Source organism: Botryllus schlosseri, chromosome 6 (assembly GCF_051294905.1).
Source record: "Botryllus schlosseri isolate E-star chromosome 6, Bs_hap1, whole genome shotgun sequence".
NCBI classification, from domain to species: Eukaryota; Metazoa; Chordata; class Ascidiacea; order Stolidobranchia; family Styelidae; genus Botryllus; species Botryllus schlosseri.
This window is the reverse complement of record NC_137241.1, coordinates 29,663,316-29,686,132: the sequence shown is the minus strand read 5'-3', so window position 1 is coordinate 29,686,132 and position 22,817 is coordinate 29,663,316. Positions and strand designations below refer to the sequence as shown.

Genomic DNA, 22,817 nt, shown 5'->3' with positions numbered 1-22,817 from the left:
ACCCACCTTGATATATGGCACTAAGGGTGGAATTTATACATCAGAACTGTATGGAAACTCCATTTAATATCATTGGAATATAAACCTGAACACATTTTATGACCAGATTTGAGCAAAATCTGAATGGAGTATTAGGCGTCGAGTGGGTATCATACTCATTATGAAGTCATAACATTTAGAATGACGTGGAAAGTTCAGATGTGTACCTTTTATGCAACCACAAAGAAAATAATTTGAGTTCTACATCAAATTGAAGATAATTTAGTATATTTCGGCCATGTTTATTCCATTGCGCTTTGTGACAATGCTGTTGGTCGACCACGACTTCGCAGATATATCATTTCCATTACCGTGCGTAGCTTGTTTCGTATGCTGCGATACGATCTATCGAGGTCACAAGGCTTCCGCAGTGGAAAATATTATCGAAACTATAATTATCGTTGATAAATCAATTCTTCGTGACAAGTCAGGACGAAATATTGTCACACATCGATCGTACATTCGAGGTTCAGCGGCCGTGAAATCTTCCAAACATACAAAATCTCCACCGCTCATATATTTGCGTTCGAAACAACGAAATTAAACACTGCTTGTAAGGAAATATCGAGTCTCAGTCAAAGTGTATGATAAAAGACGACTGTCGCAATGAATTTGCTGGTAGGTCGTCGAAGCGACGTTGAAACAGTAGCTGTATCTCCTTGAATGTTTTGTTTTTGGTTTCCGGCACTTTGTAAATCACGAAGAGAAGGGTCAAAAAGCTGATCACGGAATACGGCACGAATGTGTAACCACCTAGCCCCTCCTGAAAGTACATATTATAGAATCACCCACCGGAAATACTACTTTTTCAAGTCCAAAATTCACTACTCCAATATCTTCACTTCTACGGGTTCGACTTGAGCATAATTTGTTTTCGGTCGTAGTTTTAGACAGCCTAACAATCTAACAGAGTTGCAAGTAAAATTTACAAAAAAAAATCATTTTTATAAGAAATCTAAACTTTTGAATAGCTTCCATAAAATTGAGCCAAATTTGCTGTGCCAACAAGTTCATCAACTAGCCAATATAATTTGAAAAAATAACAACCCCACTAAACACGCATTTTACCAATTTTCAGAGTTCCGCTAATTTAATTTGCACTTAGGCACAAATTGATGGCTCTACTTCTACTCTACTTGAGTACCATCGATGACTACTTTTATAACATCTACCTGTAAGCCATAAAAAGTAGATTGATATTCCCAGTCTGGCAGTCCAGTCGCAAACTGTAATCAGCAAAACTACTTATATTTACATTTTTAATTGAAAAATAGATTGAGGATTTTTAAGTTTTCGCCATTTTCGTGAGTGAAATGGTCAGAAGAACCTCGTGAAATAACCAAAGTATCACGATAACTGATCAGCTTACATATTTTCGAAAATCGTGTCAATTTTTAGCAGAAGTAGTCAAGAAAGCTGCTCAAGTAGAAGGGGGCGTATCGCCGCAAGTAGAAGTAGTACTTTTAGAATCAACTTAAAAAGGCTCCAAGTAGAAGTAGAATTGACTGGCTTTAAATCTACTCGAGTAAGTAAGTTTTACTCAAATAGTTGTTTTACTTTCATTTTTAATGCATTGATTCTACCACGTGCAGAAATACAAGAATAAAATAAAAATATCTGATAAAATGTCACTAACCAGCATATAAGGCGTGACTACTGTCGTGATGAGAAATCCCAGCCAGTAGATGGCAGTTGCAATCGATAGAGCCGCGGGCCGGCATGATTGATCGAATATTTCAGCTACGAGAATCAATGTGACCGGGCCAGCGCCGATGGAAAAGCCAATCATATATCCTGTAAATTGGATATGAATTTAAAATAGAGGTATCTAAAGTATACCCATTGTTTAGAGCACGTTATTATATTGGTTACTGTGAACCATTTCGTGAAAGTCAGTCATGAGCGACAATTTTTATAAGGACGTTGCCAAAGTAAAAGTAGAAATAAAAATTTACTAGTAAAAAAGTAAGTATTCCAGGCCTAGTTTTGCCTACAAGACTGAAGACTGTCAAGAAGACGTATTCTAAAATCATAACCACTTGAGAAAGTATTGCAAATAAGCAAAGTCGACTTGAAGAACTTCGAAAAGTAGAAGTACCCCGTTACTGACCAACTGGATAATTCTAGATGTGTAATTATACTAATTAGAACGAAAAAAACGACAATATAATTCCCATCTAATTTGTGAAATGTTTCCACGCTCTCACTCGAATTCTAATCTAATTTATTGTTTTCTTGATAATTCCTCACGAGAAATGTATCGTGCGATACGAGCCAAGCTTGCTGCACAGACATTTGCCATTCTCGTGCTTATGAGGATGGATTCTGATTTCATATGAACTGAACTTGCTCTTTTTAGTATTTTTTGATATAATTTGAAAGTTAATTCAATTTCCAAGTTTTTGCGAAATCAGTAATTCTAATTCTAATCTAATTTAGAAAAGTTGAGATTTCTCCAATTGTCCAATTCTACTCACCGGCAGAAGCCACAATGGACACGTAGGAAGCCACGTTGGCCTCGTCCTGCACCTCCATCGAAATCGCCAGCAATTCGAGAAATACAGTCTGCGCGCCGTAACAAATCACAAGTAACGGCTTCCTGCCGCATTTTTCGACAAAATATATCTGAAAGAGTCAAGAGATTTGAACTTACAGCGTGAAAACAATATACTGAGAACAGACTTGTACAAACTAGAACTATTCCATTTTCCAAACTCCAAACTACAACTAAAACTAGGCCTAATCACTTTTGCAAGCTCCCGATTACAACTAGAATTACTTACTTTTCAAAACTCGCACCTAGAACTATAGAACTACTCAATTTTCAAAATCCGCAACTAGAGCTAGTTCTTGAACTACCTACTCAGTTTAAAAATCCGGTACTAGAACTTGAACCAGTACCCCTCAAAAACCAGTAGTTATAGTTAACCGACAAGTCGTCAATTATAACTGGATTGCTAGTTTGTACAAGTCTGTAAGAAACTATGCGTTACCATAGCGGCGCGCACGAGAATCATCGAAGAGAAAACGGCTATTGTTGCCAAACGAGTATCGTAGTCGCTCAGGCCGCTCTTGGAGAATATCCTTCCCAAATTTGTTGAAACCCCGGACACTCCAGTGAGCTGATAAGCGCTCGACAGCACGACCGCGGCGATTAAGGATGGCCTCAACGACTTGGACAGCAACACCTACAATGCACCTTCATCTTACACAAGAAACAATCGATTGAAAGCCTCTAAATTAGAGTCAGTTATATAGCTTAGGACATAGGTAGGTCTGGGAACAATGATTCTAGTAGGCCTACTGTAGCGATGAGTTGAGAAGTGAGAGATTATTTTTCTGAATACTGAAATTATACGCCCCTTGTCACTATAGATTGAATTTACCAACGATAATTATAGTTTCCACTTCCACTGTGGAATTCCGCAAACTTCGATAGGTCGTATCGCGCAGCTTACGAAGAGGAGTCGTAACCAACCACAGCATTGCCACAAAGTGTAAAGATCTGGGCATGGTCGAAAAAATACCAAAGTATCTTCAATGCGATGCAGAACAAATGCGTTGCCCAGCCCTACTAATGATTGACTTTAATACAACCAAATATTCGAATTTGCTGAAAAATATTTTCGTTCACCTGCGTCAGGGTGCGTTTCGACAAGGCGCTAAAGTTCGTTTCTTCCTCCAGTTCCAAAACAGCGTCGCACACATCCCCTGTCCCTCTCAACTTTCGCAGCAATTCCTCCGCTTCGTCTTTTCTTCCTTCGTCGATGTAAAGTTCTCTGTCGTTACAAATGCATTTAGTGATTCATTTCGATGACAATGCGAAGATTTTCATACCGTCCAAATGGGATGGTTACAAGCGCATAGGCAGCAACCCATCTTATTACTAGCAGACTTGGACAGCTAGATAATTCTACGTGTTTAATGAGACGTATTAGAGAGAAATTTGGGTAGTCTATAATTGTAGTCTAATTTGTGAAACGTTTCTACGCCGTCATTTTCGTTCTAACTTAATTTCTGGTTTTCCTGAAAATGCTACAGGGGAACTGTATTAGTGCGAAACGACCCAAGCTGCTGTACAGACATTTTCCATTCTCGTGCTTTTGAGGATGAACTCTGATTTGAAATGAGTTGAATTTGATTTTGTTATTTCTGTATAATTAGGAATTGAATCCAATTTTCAAGTTTTTGAGAATTCAACCATTTTGATTCTACACAAATTCGAAAAAACTGCGTAGATATCATTAGCACATGGTCCGAAAATTCCTACCTCGGACTATCGGGCAGTTTCCAATAGACGAGAATAAAGATGAGAGAGAAGACTCCAGTCAGAGAGAGCAACAGCGGCCACAAAACAGAAGATCCAAGGGCCTGAAATGAACATCCAGATCACTGAGTTTGGGGCCAAAACCTTTTTGTCAGGGGTTCGATACAAGGGGTTAGGGGACTTGTTTTAAGGGCTCCATGAAAGGCCAATGACAATCTTTAGCGTTTCCATTTCAAGGTGAATAAAATTTTGTCACTAACCAATGAAGATTTGAAGCAATCCTCACTTTTGAGTCATATTTATAGCCACTGAAATCGAAGATATTGAAAAGGCGCATCCGATAATCCTTAAATTTAAATTTGTTCGCAAAATTTTTTTGTAAAATTTTTGTACCAGATCACTTTAATTTTATTGCGGTATTTCCCAAATGATGCAGTGCTACAAAATTTTCCCGACTAGGTCACAAAGAAGGTCAACGCAACACCATCACTTTGCGAGAAAAAATTAAAATTAAATGAATTTAAAAAAATTGGGTCAGCGCTAAAACAGTTCCCCATAATACCCCTTCCCGGAACCCTATCTGAATTCCAGGAAGGGGTTGCAAAATGCAATTCTACAAATTTCCGAACGCGACCTGCGGCAGTCCAAGCGCATCACCGGCCACCATTGCAATAGCTATAGCTACTGATTCCAGACCTCCCAGCGCTCCTCTGTAACGCTTTGGAGATATTTCAGCGATGTACATCACCGATATACCTGAAAATAACAGCCACGTTCAAATTTGAAGTCAGCCACGTCTTTGTTACATGAAGCGGTGTTTTAAGAGAACTTGGTTAAAACATGTTTTTAAGCCAATACAATTTCAAAAAAAATATCGTAAACATCTAAAGTTGTTTAATTGTGTTAAAATTAGGGTTAACATATTTTGGTTTCGGAAAAGGAGGACAGTTTTTCAAAATTTTCGGATTTAGAATTGTGTAGTAAAATTCGGAAAAATGGTAAATTTTTCCCGACTTTGCGGTTGGTTGACTAAAAAATAGATCAACTTTCCGGCTCAACTCCCGAAATACAGTTTTTCTTTCACATTCTCCATTAGTTGACTGAAAAAAAGGTCGCCACTTACTTTCGAACCACGAATTTCCTGTTTAGCGTCATTTAGGCCCATTTTCACTCGAATCTATCCATCAACTTAGCTCTAAAAGCTGTAAAAAAGGACGAATTGCCAAAGGATGAAGAAAATTAACGAAGCAGGGAATTCGTAATTTTAAATATTATTTTCCATCTGACGGAAATCATGGATAAAAACAATATATAAACATGTTTTAAACGAGGGCCATGTTTTGAACATGTTTGTTTTAAATTTATTTTGTATTACATACAACCCTATAGCCACATCTCTTTACATTGGAATCCAACAATTGTCCTAATCCCAAATCCTATATCTGCATCGGCGAAGCACAGAACCGCACTTCGAAAATTGATCCGCACCTGTGCTGACAAGCCCTGAGGTGACTCCGATTCCGAATCTGCCGAAGATGATGAGCTCCGGAAATCCAGAGATTTTGCTGACGCCGAGAATAACGGAAAAGAACACCGTGGCTACATGGCCCAGTAAAAGACCGCGCTGGTAAAAACAACGGTGATGTATTAATTTGGAATTGCTACATGTCAACACTACAAAGCAAGTTTTTCATGAGTTGTCTGGCGATTATCTGATGTCTCTATATGAAGAGACACTTGGATGCACAGAACTTCAATATACAATTGAATAATATATTGACATTGAAATGAACGCGAATATTGTCGGTGACATTTGTATATCCTTTACGGTATGAAATCTCGTTTGTGAGTCGGTGTGCAGTGCCATTTTATAATGATTACCAGAACATTTTGAGTGCAAAACTAATAATTGTAGTTGTGTAATTGGACTAATCAGGGTGAAATGCCGGTAATCTAAATCTAATCTAATTTGCGAACTGCTACCATCCTCTGATTTAATTTCTAATTTAAATTCTGGTTTTCCTGAAAATCCTACAGAAGAACTGTATAGTGCGAAACAAGCCAAGCTTGATGTAGGTACAGTCCCACACATAGGCGCCGACTTTTATTTTTGCATGGGGTGGCGGCAGGTGCGTAGCCAGGGGGGTGTCAAAACCCCCTCCTATTGAAATGCAAAACCCCGTCCTTTTGTAATTACCATTCTGATGCTAATATTCAGTTGCGATTCAACAAGTATTATCAGTGTTACGCGCGGCTGCGAACAATTAGCGAGATTTTTCTGTGCACGCAGCATATCGCACAATGTAATGAGACGCGATGTCCCGCTGAGATGATTGCGAAATTAGGCCATTGATTGCCGAACTCTCCCTCGGCATTCATCGCTGGACTGAGCACAGTGAGTAGTAACACGGCGCGACAATTCTGGAACACGAAAGACAGACAAGAATGATGATTACAAACGCGTGCGGCCAATCAGTAATTATTCCTTACCGCCAACACAATGTGTTTTACTTAGTATTGGGTAGCTCGCATCGCGACAATTGGTTGCTGGTTAAAACATCGATTTTTACTGCATTGCTGCATTTCCCGATTTACGTTTGCAAAGCATAATTGGAATAATATTTTGGGCACTGGAATAAATTCCAACTAGCAGGCACACACGATAAAACTCTGTTCAACTTCGCGATCCGAGAATATTTATCACAAAGATGGTTTACAAAATATTTTAAACGCGGCTTGCGGTCCTCATCGATGCAAATAATGCACTTGGATTTGTAGAAGGTAAACGTATATTTGGTCGTTAACTCGCGTTAAGAGATGGTGTTACTCGGAGCGCGCGATGAAATCTATGATTCTAACGATGAGGTCGAATTTGTACATCTAATAAAGATCGTTAGTTGGCTGACATCAGCATCAGTACGCTGTGCAAAATACATAGTGGCGATCAATTTTATCGAACTGTCCAATCCACCGGCAAGGTTGCGCTGATAACGAAAATGCAGACATGCCGCAAACCCGCAATAATTACAATTACAGGGTCCGCTAGTCATATCTAAATAACCAGATTCGGCAATGGCAACGAGCGCAATTTGTTTAGACGCGGGAATAAGTTTTAATCAAAAGATACATAAACACAAACAATATTACACTCAGAGATTGTTACTGTTTGGCGAACGTGTTTCTGCGGACGGCAGCAGGCCTGCATGCGGATTGCGGACGTGCTAAATCAAACCACCGACGATAGTACACATAAGCTGTCGATGATTTATTTCGCATACGAATGATTCTCACTAATTTGCAGTACGCAGCATCCATAATACGTAGGCCCCGATCAGTCAGTCGAATTTGATCGTAAAATGGTGCGCTATTATTATCCATGTGTTATTGCAGCAAGAGCAATATGGGCGCATGCCGCGATCTTATCAATAGAAATACAAATCCCAAAGGTTTGAAATTCGATCCGCGATATGGTTGCGCACAAACTAATCGAATAAATTCAGAATTTGCGCCACCGAAAATCTCGTGTTGCATCAATATTTTACAACGTAATTCAACGCCGTGCGCTGCACAATGCGCAGTATTAATAACAAATCAAACACTGACAAGTGACACCGAGGGAATGCGAGTATATAAAGCAGACAAGAATTAGTAGCCTACAGATGATAGCAAACGAGAAAGCGCGCATCTAATCAGTAATTCCCCAACTTGCGTACAGCACAATGGGGTTCCGAGTCTGACATCGCGACAATTGTTTACTCATTATATCGACGTTTGAGCTGCATTATTGCATTTTCCGATAAAAGTTGACAAAGCCTTATGTTAGAGTAATGAATATGCGCACTTTGCGCAGGAATGACTTTCAATTTGCAGGCATACACATTACACAAACACACTGTCCTATTTCACGCTCCAAGCCTCCAATTAGAGATGCCATCACGGAACTAACTCAAAGAATTATTTTGTAAACGAATATGGGCGCAAATGCAATTTAACTAAGAGTGGATTTGCCCGTCTGGTCGAGAGAGAAGATGGTGTTTCTCAGCGCAAACATGTCGGAAAAGACGCCGTAGACGAGGTTATACTAATCACGGATTACAATCTACAATCGTCGCCGGCGAAGCTGTGTATTAAACTATTCCCGCGCGTATCAGTAAATGGTAAATAGTTGGCGTTCACGCGATATCACCGACTCGCTAATTGACAGACCGCGGGCGTTTAAGCATTTTGTATGGGGTGGCTGCCACCCAGTAACTCGGCGCCTATGGTCCCACAGACATTTTCCATCCTCGTGCTTACGACAATGAACTAAGATTTGATATGAATTGAACTTCATTTTTGTTGGTTCTTTACAACGCGGAAATTTTAATTCAATTCCCAAGTTTTTGCGAATTCATTCATTCTAATGCTAGTTTCAAGTCTTCCTCTGGTGACAATAACGACCCACCAATCTTCCAAACTTGCAGACGACCGTCCTGACAATCAACGAGCCGACAATTCCACCCAGCGGATAAATGCCAGAGCTAGCCACGTATACTCCGTTCACCAACTCGTCCGACACATTCGTGCCCAATCGTTCCTGTCGAAAGATTAAATATTCTAGTATCTTGATAGTCGGTAAAGTTAACGCTTTTATAACTTTGTATGTCCTCGGCAGACTTGTACAAAATAATGGATTTTCAAAAATCGCAACTAGAACTAGAACTACTCACTTTTCGAAAGTAGGCTAATATAAACTACAACTAGAACTAGGCCTACTTAGTTTTGGAAAGTCGCAACTAGAACTAGAACTACTCATTTTTTCGAAACTACCAACTAGAACTATACCTATACTCACTTGTCAAAATGCGCAACTAGAACTAGAACTACTCACTTTTCGAAACTAGCAACTACAATTAAGACTAACAAGTTTTCGAAACTCGCAACTAGAACTAGAATTATAACTACTCACTACTCACATTACAAAACTCGGAACTGTAACTAGTCACTTTCAAAACTGGCAACTTGCAACTAGAACTATACTCACTTTTCAATGCTCAGATCGATCTAAAACTCACTCTTCAAGTCTCGGATCTAGAACTAGAACTAGAACTAACGACTTTCAAAAATGCGCAACTAAACTAACTTAAATACAACTATCCATTCACTTCCGAAGCAACTCATCAATTTAGAGGCACTGCGATAATACAAATTATTGCATTTCAAATGAGCTAAGAAATATTAGAGAGAGAGAGTCGGCATTTCAAATGAACAGAGTTTCTAGTTTGAAATGGGAGGTGTTTCGACCCCTGGCTACGGCGGTGTAAGTAGTGTTGACTCTAAGCTCGTAATAACTGCAAAATCATCACACAATAGAACGCCGATATCACGATTCACGATAACGACGACATGTGTTTTGTATAGTTGTTCGTTAATAACTCATTTTTGTTCAAAATGCGCATCTAGAACTGGAACTACTCAAAAAACAGTAGTTATGTATTTGAACGTCTGTAGTTTGTACAATGTACAGGTTCCTCGGAATGTTTATTGAAATGCGACAATAAGAAATTAAATCTATACACCGACAAAACCAATAACTAACATCTTCCACGGTAATCCTGTTATATTAGGCCTATAATTAAAAAAATACGGCGTCTAGCTTAAGGCGTATTTCCAAAACACTACGGCATATATTTAATAATAATTAATCGGTCGGGCTGCAGAACTTACTTGATAAGTTTCTCGAAAAGACTCTGTGATAACTTCGTAACCGGAATTGATCGCTCCAATGCTGAATCCATACGGCCAAAATCCAGACAAAGCAACGAATGCCGCTGACCATACCACGTAGCTGGTTAAATTATCGTCCGTCTGAAAAATGCATATATGTATGAACTACTATACAAAATCGGGTAAAGCAGTATTAACCAAAGTAACCTACATATGTAGAGCAGTGATGTTAAAAATAAAAAATTCATATTTTCGCGTCTATTAGCTGAACTTGTTAGGTTGGATAAACAATCGCTGCACGCCAAATTTGACTCAATTCCGACTAGGAGAATTGAAGCTCGTAGAGCAGGGCTGGCCAACCTTTTCAGCCAAAGGGCCACATTCGATTGACGAACTTTTGCGCGGGCCACTATCCGCGCGAAGCGCGAAAATTGAATTTTTTGAAGTTCATAGGTCAATAATATTGTCACTTGATTATATTGCGGGCCTGCTGTATATCGCTGGGCTAAGTTTGCGAGGACTGGGCTATTCGGCGCATGGACATATCGATATCGAAAGCTGCCACCAACATGCGCCAATCATTTCGTGTCTAGGTTTCATAGTCGACGGTCTTACTGCCAGTGCAAACGCAAGGTCGCATATGCTGAACGACACTTTGTCACGTAATCGCTAATATAGTTAGACTCAATCTGATACACTGGGTGTTCTTCAATTTTCACAAAAGGGCAACAATATTGAGAACAAGAAACCGAGTGACAACATATTGCGCTAAGCTTGTAGAAATTTTTTACCTTTGATAAATCTATCGCAAATTATTCTGTTTTATTGTAGTGTACGAAGATATACCAACATATGAATGGTTGATGGATCTTTCAATGAGTCGAAACTGATATTGAAGTCATCACATCTCAAGTGTTGCGACCAGACTAATTAAATTTTTGGTTGGCCTTGCAAGTTCACAATCTGTGCTATCCATTTTTGATGATATTAGAAATTTCGGAAATTACCTCGCGGGCCACTCAAAACCTTCTCGCGGGCCACGGGTTGGCCGGCCCTGTCGTAGAGTTTGAAAATTTCGAATTTATTATAAAAAAAATTCATTTTTTTCTTCAAATACTACTCTACCCCGTGGAATTGTCCAAGTTGTATAATATAATGATTCAAAGCAAATTTGGCTCAATTGTAACTGGTAGAAGCGATGCGATTGGAGTTCAAAATCTTGGATTTGAAAAAATAGGCCTAAATACTGTGGGTAATCCAAGAATTATGAATGAAAAACTCGAATACCTTCACTTCTACGGGCTTGTGTTGAGACAAATTTGTTAATAATCGTTTTTGTAGAAAACTTAACAATTTCATGGATTATCCGGTAAAATTTGAAAAATAGTAATTTTTTTATAATAAATTCAAAATATTCCAGCTCTAATAGTTTTACTTGTTCTTGTCGGAATTGAGCCAAATTTGGCGGGCTGCGCCTTTTTTTAGGCAACCTAACAATTTTAGCCAAGGCGCGAAAATATGAAGAAAAAAAGTTATTTTTGAACAATCCTTCTCATGCATAACTAACTGTTTCAGGATCAGTTTAATAATTTCATCGTTTCAAAACATCACAAGACTGCAATACAATCAAAAGATAGGAAGGTGTCGAAACGACTTGGAATAGGCTTTCAATCAAACGACCCCTTGACGCATTCATACAAATAAAATAACATGTAAGTAGCCTAATAGTCATACACAGTGCATTGCACACTGAATGAGAATTAACAGAAGATAACATAATATGTGGTGTGTTACTTCAAATGCCCACAAAGTTGGTTTTACCTGTTTCTTGCGATCGCTGCAGACGATACGGGGCTCACCAAACGAAGTTGTGTGATGCATTCTGAAGTGGCGTACGTTGCTCGGCCAAAGTTGGGTGTCCAGAAGATTTTCAGGTTTTTCAAATTAGGCAACACTAAAATTAGGCTTTCTGAATTCGCAAAAACTTGAATATTGAACTAAATTCTGGATTAGAAAGGAATACAACGAAAGTCAAGTTCAGTTTGTATCATATCATATAGTCATTCTTATAAACACGAGAATGGCAAATGTATGTAGGCTTACAGTGTACACTGTACAGTACAGTTCTTCTGTAGCATTTACGGTAAACGCAGAAATTAGATTCGAACTAAAATGAGAGCGTAGGAACATTCCACAAGTTAGATTAAAATTTGATTACCGGCATTTCTAGACGACGCGAATTATCCAGTTGACCAAGTTCTGCAGCAAGACATAGGCTATCTTCGACTACAGGCGACGTAGGCCTGCGTTCTTTGCCAGGATAAGACATCTGCCAGTGTTGCAATTTTGAAGTTGCGTACAGCTTGTAATAAGCGATGGCGGGGTAATTAAATGAATTTGTAATAACCTGGAAAACTGTGGTTTAAGCATTTGAGTTTTACCGGCAGTTTTAATTGGCAAACTGTTGAATAAATGAGTATGAGCCGTCAGCGAAATTTGTGTCGCAAGTGGAAACTCGAATGCTTATGATGATGATTGTCATAGCAACATTTTGCTCACTGCTGGACCTAGCGGCCTATGCTGGCCTACTGTTTATGCAAGATAAAATTGATCTTCTAGGTCAGTGGTTCCCAACCTTTTTCCACCCGCGTACCATTTCGAGGTTTTATGTAGTGCTCGCGTACCACCTACATAAGGTACGCGCGCCGAAGGTGGTCAAAAATGTTACCACCGGGTTGAGCTGCCGAAGGCAGCGAAACAGAAAATAAACTGCCTGTTTTTAAGGTGCAGTATATGATTTCTGTAGTGGATCCATTTGGAATTCTTGTGGTCAAATATATTAAAACGGATTTTGGTTAGGTAAGAATTCCAATGCTTTACGAATAGATCTCTTCCCCGTAGGCCAGGGGTGGCCAACCTTTTTGCCATTCACTGCCGCATTTCAACTACTCGCGTAGCGCACGGCCGCATCCCAGGGCATAGTCTTAGTTAACTGTAGGTGGACGCTAAATGCCCACATTTTAGTGTCTATGTCCATTTCCGGTGAACTCCGGACTAATCTATTTAATCACATAGGGTTTCTATACACACCGATATCGCGAGGGGTCACTGGTGATGTTACGAGACAGCAGGAATTGTCGCGCGAAGCGCGTATGTTTTTCAGATTTACTATTGGATTTCGTGATTAATATTAGTAGTTTTACACATTACTATCAAACATTTAACCTTTCTCAGCCCATGGATGTGGTCAGATTGACCGGTAGAGTTGATGGAGGGTGTGTTTTCGAAAATTTAATTGATGATGACTCTTCGAGTGGAGCAATTGTTATTAGTCACATTTCTAAATGCTGTTATTTCTTGACCTCCTATCAGGATTGTCGGTATGTAGTGAGGTGTACACGTTTCCGAGTTGGTATTTCTATATGAGGCGCATCATATTCCTCTACTATTCGAATTTGAAATGTGGGGCTCTAATTGAAAGGGGCCCTACCATATTAAAATCGAAAAATAAAGACACATTAAATCGCGCGCAGCGCGAAGAAAATTTCCAGATTAATTAAAATATGTCAAGAAATCGGGAGTCAATTCGTAAATTTAAATTGCACGTCGACAGCCGCCTACACATACTAATTGAATTACGTGTCCACAGGCGCACAAATTCCCTTCAACAGCCGCAGGTTGGCCATCATCCCTGCCGTAGGCCGTCATTGGTGGGATTGCCCCTACCCACGACGACTTCAAAAAACTTAAAGTCAACCCCATCTGAACTAATAACTCCCTTCGGTCGAGAAAAAAAACAACAGAATCTACTCGCGTACCACCTGGAAGACCTTCGCGTACCACTAGTGGTACGCGTACCACAGGTTGGGAACCACTGTTCTAGGTGATAAAGAGTGTTAGCCTACTACAGTCAGCCCGCAAGGCTACCGGACCACGACCTGACATATCGATATCGCCTTCCGACACAAGCCATTTTGTCCCATGTTCTTATATATTGTCCTCTTTTACTCTTCACTCAGTGTAGGCTACATGCATCCTTTTTACGTCTCCCAGGCTCGAGTGGGTGGGTGATTTCAAGGACTACTCAAAGTCGTTTCGACACGCTCCCATCTTTTCACTGCGTTTGCAGTACTGTGGAGTTTTGAAATTATGAAATAATTAATAATGAATTGAATTTTACTGATGATGGAATGGGTCAACTCTGTGCAAAATCTCGCCAACATCACATATAAATTCACCTTCTGCCACTGCTTTTCCGCGAGCAATCACTGTCTTAGGCGTACTTCTCGACTTTCTAAGGTAGCCTACATATGAGACTGCATGGTTTCTTAGACTCACGTCGTGCAGATGCATTATAACATGGCTCGATGCTGCCTGGAAGGTCTCAAAATTGTGAGGTTATTGCCTGTATCTGAACGGCAGCACAAGCGTAGGCTACGTGTTTTGACTCGCTATGCAAGGACTAGAAAAAAAGTGGGAAACGCATCTACTCCTGTTTCCATACCAGTTCACTTGATTTTAATAATAATCCCATCAATTCAAAACACCGCAAGATTGCAACACGATGAAATGATAGGAGGGATTCGAAACGACTTGGAGTAGTCTTTCAATCAGACCTGGATTGTGTCACGTAAATGGGAGGTATCAGGGCCGTAACAGCACTTCGTCAGCCCCCCCAAAAAACTTTGGTCTTGGGCCCCCCATAGGGTTATAGGCCGAACTTATAGGCGATTGCATATATATTATGCCAGGGGTGGGCAAACTTTTGAGCTCGCGGGCCGCATTCAACATCTGAATCCATTCGCGGGCCGCATTATATAAAATTGGGATTATAAACCAAAGCGCATTATTGGTATTTGATTATATAGTGAGGACATGGAGATAATACACATGCTTATTTAAAACAAAATAAACATTGCTTTGATGATATCGTACACGCGTCAGAAACAGTGGCGAGATTTCATAGGCTGAAAGTCGGGTGTCCCGATTCTTAGAACAAAATTGAAATCTAAATCTGTGAGCAGGGATCTGTTAATAGATTTTCCATTTCTGCTTTTGGTTCAACTCCAGGACACACATTGTTGATAGCATCATAACCATAAGCTTGAAACACACGTATACTATGTGTACGGATAGTATGATGGCATGGAATGTTACGACTGTGGATGTGAGATTTTTAAATATGAAATTCAGACTAAATACAGAGCAATAATTATGAATTGGATGTAAATCGCGCGGAGCGCGAATAAAAATTCCAGTTGATTTCAGCTTTACGACGTCTTCAGATGCTGTCACGCCCCATCCCCCAGTTCAAGAACCCCTGTCTTAGAATTATCATGGTGAAATATACTACGAAAAAGGTCAATTAAGTCCCTACAATAATTTAATTTTTAGTACGCATTTTATCAATATTTTCAATAAGTTTCTTTAGATACTCGCGGGCCACACAGAACGGAGTTGCGGGCCGTATTTTGCCCACCCCTGTATTATGCTATCAATTTATTGTCCTCTCTTCTCACGTAATTAGATTCAGCGGTAGAGCCGAGTGAAGTGTCTTGAAAACGGGAGGGCGCGTAAATATAATTAAACATCTTCGGCGGGCGGACCCGTTGATATGACTTCGTTACATAATGTTATTTCGTGACTTCCAGTCTGCTATAACAAAAAATATAGAATCGCCCAAACGTGAGCTTCTAAACTAAGAGACGCACACGATTTCAAATTGGTATTTCTTCACTGGCATTAAATTTTTCCCAGCGGGATGGTATTTGTCTTGTGAGGTTCAGATTGCAAAGACAGCAACATTCGGCGCCAGTCATTTAGGCGCCTATGGACAATTAAACCTATATGTATTTTGTATATATAACGAAGTCTTCGGTCAGCATAAGGGCATAGACCTTTTCGGCCAAGGTTTTCTCGCTGCCGATCGTTCTGGCACACTTCTTGGAGTCGCATGTTATATGGCCCAAAGCTTGATTGTATGTCTTGGTGAGTCGTGGCGCGGTAATGGCCCAATACCCTATAATAAAGACAAATGGCTACTGCAATTCGCGCGCAGCGCGAAAAAATTTTGAAAAATGTGCATAAATTTCCAAAAAATACTCTATGATTTATGCTAATTGACGAAATAATTTTGGGCCCCCTTCGAGCTCGGGCCCCCCAATTGGGGGGTTTGGGGTGTGGCAGTTACGGTGCTGGGAGGTATACACACAGGGCCTTAAAAGTTGCACGCCGACACCTCTGATTTCAAGGACTAATCCAAGTCGTTTCGACACCTCCCTATTTTTTCCTTGTATCGCAATCTTGTGATGTAATAAACTGACACTGACATTCATAGCCCTCCATTCCTTTGGAACCATACACGATTGTTGCAATTGAGGAAATATTATTGAACATGATCATAAACATCGAGTCACAAGCACACCACACACACCAAAAAGTTGAACCCACAATATACTTCATTTAGAGCTAAAAAAAGATCAGCAGCATGAACGAAATTGATGCGGCTCTGGAGCGCGATACTTTCAGAGTGAAGCCGCCGCAAGACCGCAATTTTCTCGACCCAGAACGCATTGCAAATGGAAATTCAATTCTTCAGCTTGTAATCAGACATTGTGATGCCGCAAAGTTGCTGCACATTGTCGACACTCGCGGGTATGTCTAAAACGAAGAGGTGCTCATGATTAATTAACGCAAGTCTTCCAAGAACGGAGCTTCGATATGTGCGGCGTTTCGTGACCGAGAACAACATCGAACTGGGTGGTGAAATTTTACTCAATATGAAATTCAGATTGAACTCACCGATTGCAAAATAACCATCTTTGCCTCTGAAATTCTCGATGCATCGCTTGATTGCAAAGACCGCGGAAGACGAGAGAAGCAACGGCGGCTCTCCTACGGCCTTCGAGCTCAAGGTTTCTCTCGGATTCGAGTCGTCTTTCCAGAATGTGATGTTCCATTCTGTAGGAATGTCCTAGAAAACCGAAATGGTCGTCTTTTTACGATAGGTCTGACATCAATCTAGCCCAGGGGTTCTCAAAGGGTGGGCCATGGCCCACTGGTGGGCCACAGGAGCATTTGAGTTGGGCCACAGAGCTATTTGGAAAATTTTAGAAATAAATTCTGCTTAGTTGATTATACGTAGGCTACATTAAGCTTATCATCCGACTCTGTTGAGACGTAGTGGTACGTATAGAGTCAGCATTTCAAGTCGAAATTGGGAGGCAAAAACGCCGACTTTCTCCTCTGGCAATGACTACCTATGGCTAACAGGAACTAAAATAATTTCACGTATATAATACCTGCTGGAAGGTATAATGCTGAAGTAACCAAGTATTCCGGCAGGGTCATAATTTCGTATGTCGTATTCGCAATAAACTCGGAATGAATTGTAATTAATGTATAGATTTACTGTACTTCGGCAGGTCGTATTATTGTAAGTTAAAAATGGCCATAATTACAAAGTATTAGCAACTTCTGGTGGAGGTATACTGCACCACCGCAACGAATAGTAGTGGATTGAGGATTCAGCGGAGCGCATTAATATTTGAAGTCTGTTTAAAATGTCATGCCTGTAAATCAATGCAGGCTACATAATGCAAGAGTCACAGGAATTGATAGTATCACTGGATTGAATATTCCGACATCGCAACTTCAGTTGGTTCAGTACATGACATAGAATGTAGTACATTGTACAGCATGCATATTAAGAAAATCTTCCTCCACCCCTCTGTAGTACCCCATTCACCAATGAATTATGTTTGAAGCTGGCCCAGAATGATTACACTATTCACCTCAATAGTGGAACTAAAATCCTAATCACACAGTGTATGCGGGAATTCTATCATTGTGTTTCGCGAAGCGAATGGAGCAGCGGACGATCATAAAATACTCTAAGCTTTAGCATATGATCTACCAGAGCCGTAACTGCCGCACCCACACCCCAATTGGGGGAGCTAGAAGATTATTTCGTTGGTCGTTTGTTGGAAGATATTCATTCAACTTGAAAATTTCCATGCCCCGGCGTGTTTATACTTTAATTTCATCAGTAAATAAGGAGAAAATATGACTTTAAGATTAGAGGTGGGCCACAGCACATTTTCAAACCGGAAAATGGGCCACGGCCAAGAAAGGGCTGAGAACCCCTGATCTAGCCAGTGATGCTAATCTATCCAAATATCACCATTTGAACAACTAGGTAATTCAAGTTGTCTAAGTAAACACTCTAAATTGGGAGTGGTGTGAACGCGAGGTTCACGTACGCATTCTGTGTGTGAACCTCTGAAATTTGAGGTTCGCGTTCAGAACCTTGGTAGGCTCTACACTACGAACCTTTTTCAGGTACCGTATTACGATTTTTCACATCTTTGGTTGAAATTCCTGCCATTTCAACTTCGGGCCACTCTCTCTGCATGGCTCTGGCAGCATGAAAAGAAACTCAGCACCGGGGTAGTAGCAAGGCTCCGAGTGACAAGTCAATCTCACTTTTATAGTTTTGACTCGAGTCAAGTCGAATCATTTTCGATTCACCACCGAGTCAAGTCCGAGTCATCGAGCAGAGGGTCGAGTCCGAGTCGTAGTATTATGACTCGAGTCCGAGTCCAAATCATTGTGTTGACTGCCCAGAGTCCAGTTAAAGTCTTGTTAAACCCACTTTTTATAACTCTGGTGAGATCGGATGGTTCGCATTTATAATATACTCATTTTCCTCACTTTTACCAGTTTCTGGTCGCATTTTCAAGTACCAGTACCAATAGACGAAATCCCAATAATGTGGTTACTTTACTATTCTTTGAAATCACAATGAAATGTCAGTCTTGGCCGTCTGAGCCTCGAGTCATTTGACTTGGTTCGAGTCATGCGCAATGACTCGAGTCCAGGTCGAGTCAGTACATAGCAGGTGTACAGAATCTCTTGATTTGATACATATATTGCATCATAATAACCTCATTAGTGACCATCTTACTTTGCTGGCAGGAGGCTTGTATTCCCAAGTATTGTGAGACAGCAATTTGCCGCTCCCAGCTTGGAAGACCATCTTCTCCGTCAAGTAATATCCCAGGCCAAACACAAATGCCCCTTCCGCCTGACCTACGTCGATCTCGGGGTTCACGCTAGAGTAGGAGAGAAATAATTGCAGCTTTTGAAGCATATCATAGTTTTAACATGTTGTAAAACGAGTGTTCAATATAACTGGGGCTGGGCAATAGGTCTGTTCAAAAATAGTTGTTTTTCAAATTTTACTGTATAGTATATTCATATTCAAATGAGCCCTAATATTTTCAGCTGACACTCGTCAGGGGTAATGGTCAGCAACTAGTAATTTTATTAGATATTTGATAAAACCATTAGGTTAGATAAAAAAAACTGCACACCAAAGTTGGCTCAATCCCGACCTGTAGATGTGAAGCTACTACTATAGTTAGAAAATTCTGCATTTATGAAATAAAAACCAACTTTTTTTGCAATTTTACTGACTATGTCATCTAATTGTTTAGTTTTCTGGAAAAGTAGGCGCATACAAAATTCGGTCCAATTCCAACTAGCCGAGGTGAAGTTGTCAGAGTGGAAAATTTTGAATTTGAAATAATAGTCTTTACGGTGGGTGGTTATAAAATTATATTGAAGAATTTCCCAAAATCCTTAATTTTGCAAGTCTTCGCATCTATGGGTTGGAATTGAGGCATATTTGGTACGCATCGTTTTTTCGGACAAATTAACAATCCTTGAAAAACAGCGGAAAGTTGTATCAAAACTATAATTATTGTTGGTTTATTGTTGATTATATCAACTCTAAGTGGTAAGGAGCGTTTTTAAGTCCGTAAAACAAATCCGATAACGCTAAATCTTTGCAATACCTTTTTCCGCAATCATACAAAATGTCGACTCTTCTCAAAGCGTATTCTCCAGTCAGAATATCCATTTCCACTTCGGACAATCCAGCCCCGCAAATATTGTATTTCTTTAACAAGCTTCCTTTCGGGTACAGCCTGTGATGGAGTCAGAGTTGGACATTGGACAAGTACAAAAATTTCAGCTTTTCCGAATCAGATTAGAATTAAAATGATAGTTACACAGTATTTTCCAAATTAGATTCAAATTATAATTATATCTAAAGAGTTTTTTTTTCAAATCAGATTGTAATAGAATTATAGCTAGTTTTTTTCTAAATTAGATTGGAATTAGAATGACAGATACACAGTTTTTCCAAATTAGAATGGAAATAAAATTATAGCTACACAGTTTTTTTTTACCAAATTATTTTGGAATTAGAATTACTGAATTCGCAAAAAATTGGAAATTCAATTCAGTTTCTAATTCGCAAAAGAAGCACAACAAAATTCAATTTCATATCGTATCAAATCAGATTTCATTCCCAAAATTGGCAAAAGTCAATACAATATGCTTCGACCGCTTCACACTACAATTACGATTAGATTAGATTAAAATTAAAATTAGAATTACTGTCATTTCATTCAAATTCATCTGATCATACGATCATACAACTAGAATTATCTATTTGTCCAAGTCTGCTAGCACCCAACGTGAAATCTAATCAATTACCACGGGGAATCGCATAGACACAGCGCTTTTGAAATACTATTTTAACAAAACATGCGTCTACCAATAGCTAGCAGTGAGATCCACTCCTTCGGCAAAACATTTTGCGATTTTTTCCTTCCATGTTATGTCGCTTGGTAAGTTGAGCTTTGTTGATGTCTCGTCAATCCTGCTTTTCAATTTCTTGCAACATTCCAATATCGCCTGAAAATATCAACGCAAAAATGAATAGTGTATTGCTAGTGAAATGAGCCCGGATGTTTTCAGCTGACACTCGTCAGGGATAATCGTCAGCAACTAGAAGAGAGTTGGAAAAAACATGGTATATCAACAATCGTATCACAAAATATGACGTCACCGGCATCAAATTTGGAATACGAGAGCGTTCAATGTACTATTTTTAGATGGCCATTTTTTCCATTTAGGCAATATGGAAGAATATGGTAACCCTAACTAAGTGCTGCAAAAAGTAGGACAGTTACCGACCACCTCTGGTGGCATGTGCGATAGTCAAGATCACTCCAGCATTGTGGGGTTCGTATGGTCATTGATCACTACGGCCATTTTTTTTTTGACCTGTCAAAAAAGTAAATATTAGATCAAAATTGTAGCGTCAAGTCAAATAATGTCAAAATTGTTTACAAAGTCAAAATTTCTGTGCAACCTGCATTTCGTTTCTATCGTAGATTTTGCACTGTCGGTGAACTTATCGCTGGAAATTTTACAGCTTGTAGCCTACTTTATAGGCCTACCGTTGTAGAAGGCCCATTGTCTGCTCATGGTGAATCATAAACATTCAAATGGTAGACATGGTGTTATGTTCATTGTACCGCAATATCCTAACTGAAGCAAGACTGCGTGGGGATTGTATGGTTCTTATGTCAAGAATCGCATGATGAAAAATTGTGATGTAGACAACATTGTCAGAACGAAGCAACACGGTTTGTCACCAACAGTGTACGCACAAATTCAGTGTTGTCAGCCAACAACTGCAGCTGTTGAACGTTCTTTTTACATTCTTGGAAAACGACTTAGTAAGGACAGACACTTTCTACCCGAGAATGTAGAAAAGTATCTTTCGCTGTACTAAAACAAATTTTAATTATTTCTGCCACTACTGGAATTCTTCAAAGGGCCAGATTTCGTTAAAATAAAGTTTTTTGATGTAAAAATCTGTCAATTTTTTAGTCAAATAAGTTTTTGTAGGCCAAACTACTTCGTAAGGACAGACAGCTCGATCCAGAAATGAAGATTAGTAGTACAATTCTAACATTTTGTGGGAAAACGCCTAATTTGCATACGTTAGGTCAAAATTAAGTTTTTTAAGGTCATAAAATGTTAAAATTTTGATTTTTTAGGTCAACATCTTCCGTTTTTAGGTAAAAACAACTCGCCTAATTGATCACCAACCTGCGAGCAAATTTCCGAAGTAAAACTCGTGCTGGTCGGCGCGCAGTTTGGTGTCGTGAAAACATCCGTTTGCGACATTCGAATCAGATCCATTGGGACTCCGAGCACGTACGACGCAACTTGTATTAGCTGTAGAAACATGAGTGTAATTATACAATAAATAGGGTACCACAGGGAGGCGATTCTGAATAGAGGATTGGGCTTTGAGTCAGGGTTGTAACCAAGCCACAAGGTTTTCAAGTCACAAGTCAATTTCACTTTTATAGTATTGACACGAGTCAAGTCGAGTCATTTTCAATTCACCACCGAGTCAAGTCCGAGTCCAAGTCAGCGAGTAGAGGTTCGAGCCCGAGTCATTGTGTTTTGACTCGAGTCAAGTCATTATGTTCACTGTTCAGTAGGGCTCTTCAAAAATGGCTTTTTTTCTCAAATCATACTGGTTACTTGATAAAATTGTTAGGTTACCTAATTTAAGCCTGCACACAAAATTTGGTTCAATTCCAACCAGTAGCCGCAATGCTACAGGAGAAGAAAGTTTCTATTTATGATATAAAAATAAATAGCAACAAATTTGAAAATTTTCTGTTTACCCCATGAAAGTGTTAGGTTGTGTATAGAAACGATGTTCACCAAATTTGGTTCAATTCCAAACAGTGGAAGCGGAGTTATTGCCGTCGAAAAATTTGGATTATGAATAAAATAGTATTTACGGTGACCAATTCTTTAATTATTTATTATAATCGTGCCCACCGTAAATACTATTTTATTCAAATCCAAATTTATGTACCGGTACTCAAAAAAATCATCTTGCCAATACTTGACTCAAAGTATTACG

At 39.5% G+C, this 22,817-nt stretch overlaps 3 protein-coding genes across 17 annotated transcripts in view; all 3 read right to left on the bottom strand.

Annotated features, from left to right (window-relative positions):
* Positions 1-3,642, bottom strand: part of LOC145440621 (inositol 1,4,5-trisphosphate-gated calcium channel ITPR1-like) — a 214,386-nt gene extending 210,744 nt beyond the window's left edge. For all 14 annotated transcript variants that reach the window (XM_080318286.1, XM_080318284.1, XM_080318283.1 and 11 more), the window contains exon 1: positions 3,626-3,642. The gene's annotated coding sequence lies outside the window, so the exon portion shown is untranslated. The remainder of the gene's footprint in view (positions 1-3,625) is intronic.
* Positions 8-11,893, bottom strand: LOC145440184 (solute carrier family 2, facilitated glucose transporter member 5-like). Its single transcript, XM_080317762.1, has 11 exons — positions 11,834-11,893; positions 10,013-10,153; positions 8,751-8,882; positions 5,795-5,930; positions 4,941-5,062; positions 4,310-4,410; positions 3,674-3,818; positions 3,033-3,227; positions 2,517-2,664; positions 1,676-1,833; positions 8-802 (listed from the first exon to the last, which is right to left on the bottom strand). Exons 1-11 carry the CDS (start codon positions 11,891-11,893, stop codon positions 611-613), a joined length of 1,530 nt encoding a protein of 509 aa, XP_080173888.1. The 3' UTR covers positions 8-610.
* Positions 11,894-16,377: 4,484 nt separating this feature from the next.
* LOC145440628 (uncharacterized) overlaps positions 16,378-22,817 on the bottom strand; it is a 29,563-nt gene continuing 23,123 nt past the window's right edge. Inside the window, exons 25-30 of one of the 2 annotated variants that reach the window (XM_080318318.1) lie at positions 21,983-22,111; positions 20,637-20,776; positions 19,870-20,001; positions 18,978-19,125; positions 16,814-16,985; positions 16,378-16,672 (exon numbers count right to left, since the gene is read on the bottom strand). In XM_080318318.1, the coding sequence (XP_080174444.1) occupies positions 16,599-16,672; positions 16,814-16,985; positions 18,978-19,125; positions 19,870-20,001; positions 20,637-20,776; positions 21,983-22,111 (795 nt within the window). In that variant the 3' untranslated portion in view covers positions 16,378-16,598. Of the gene's footprint in view, positions 16,673-16,813; positions 16,986-18,977; positions 19,126-19,869; positions 20,002-20,575; positions 20,777-21,982; positions 22,112-22,817 lie in introns of those variants that run through there. The other variant, XR_013915587.1, reaches the window with a different exon arrangement.

Coding starts and splice junctions, on each gene's coding strand:
- LOC145440184 (XM_080317762.1), bottom strand. CDS start 11,893: ATGCATCACACAACTTCGTTTGGTGAGCCCCGTATCGTCTGCAGCGAT. Junction 8,883..10,012: donor CTTTTCGAGAAACTTATCAA/GTAAGTTCTGCA, acceptor ATCTTTCGACAG/GAACGATTGGGCACGAATGT. Junction 5,063..5,794: donor CTCAGGGCTTGTCAGCACAG/GTGCGGATCAAT, acceptor TGTTATTTTCAG/GTATATCGGTGATGTACATC.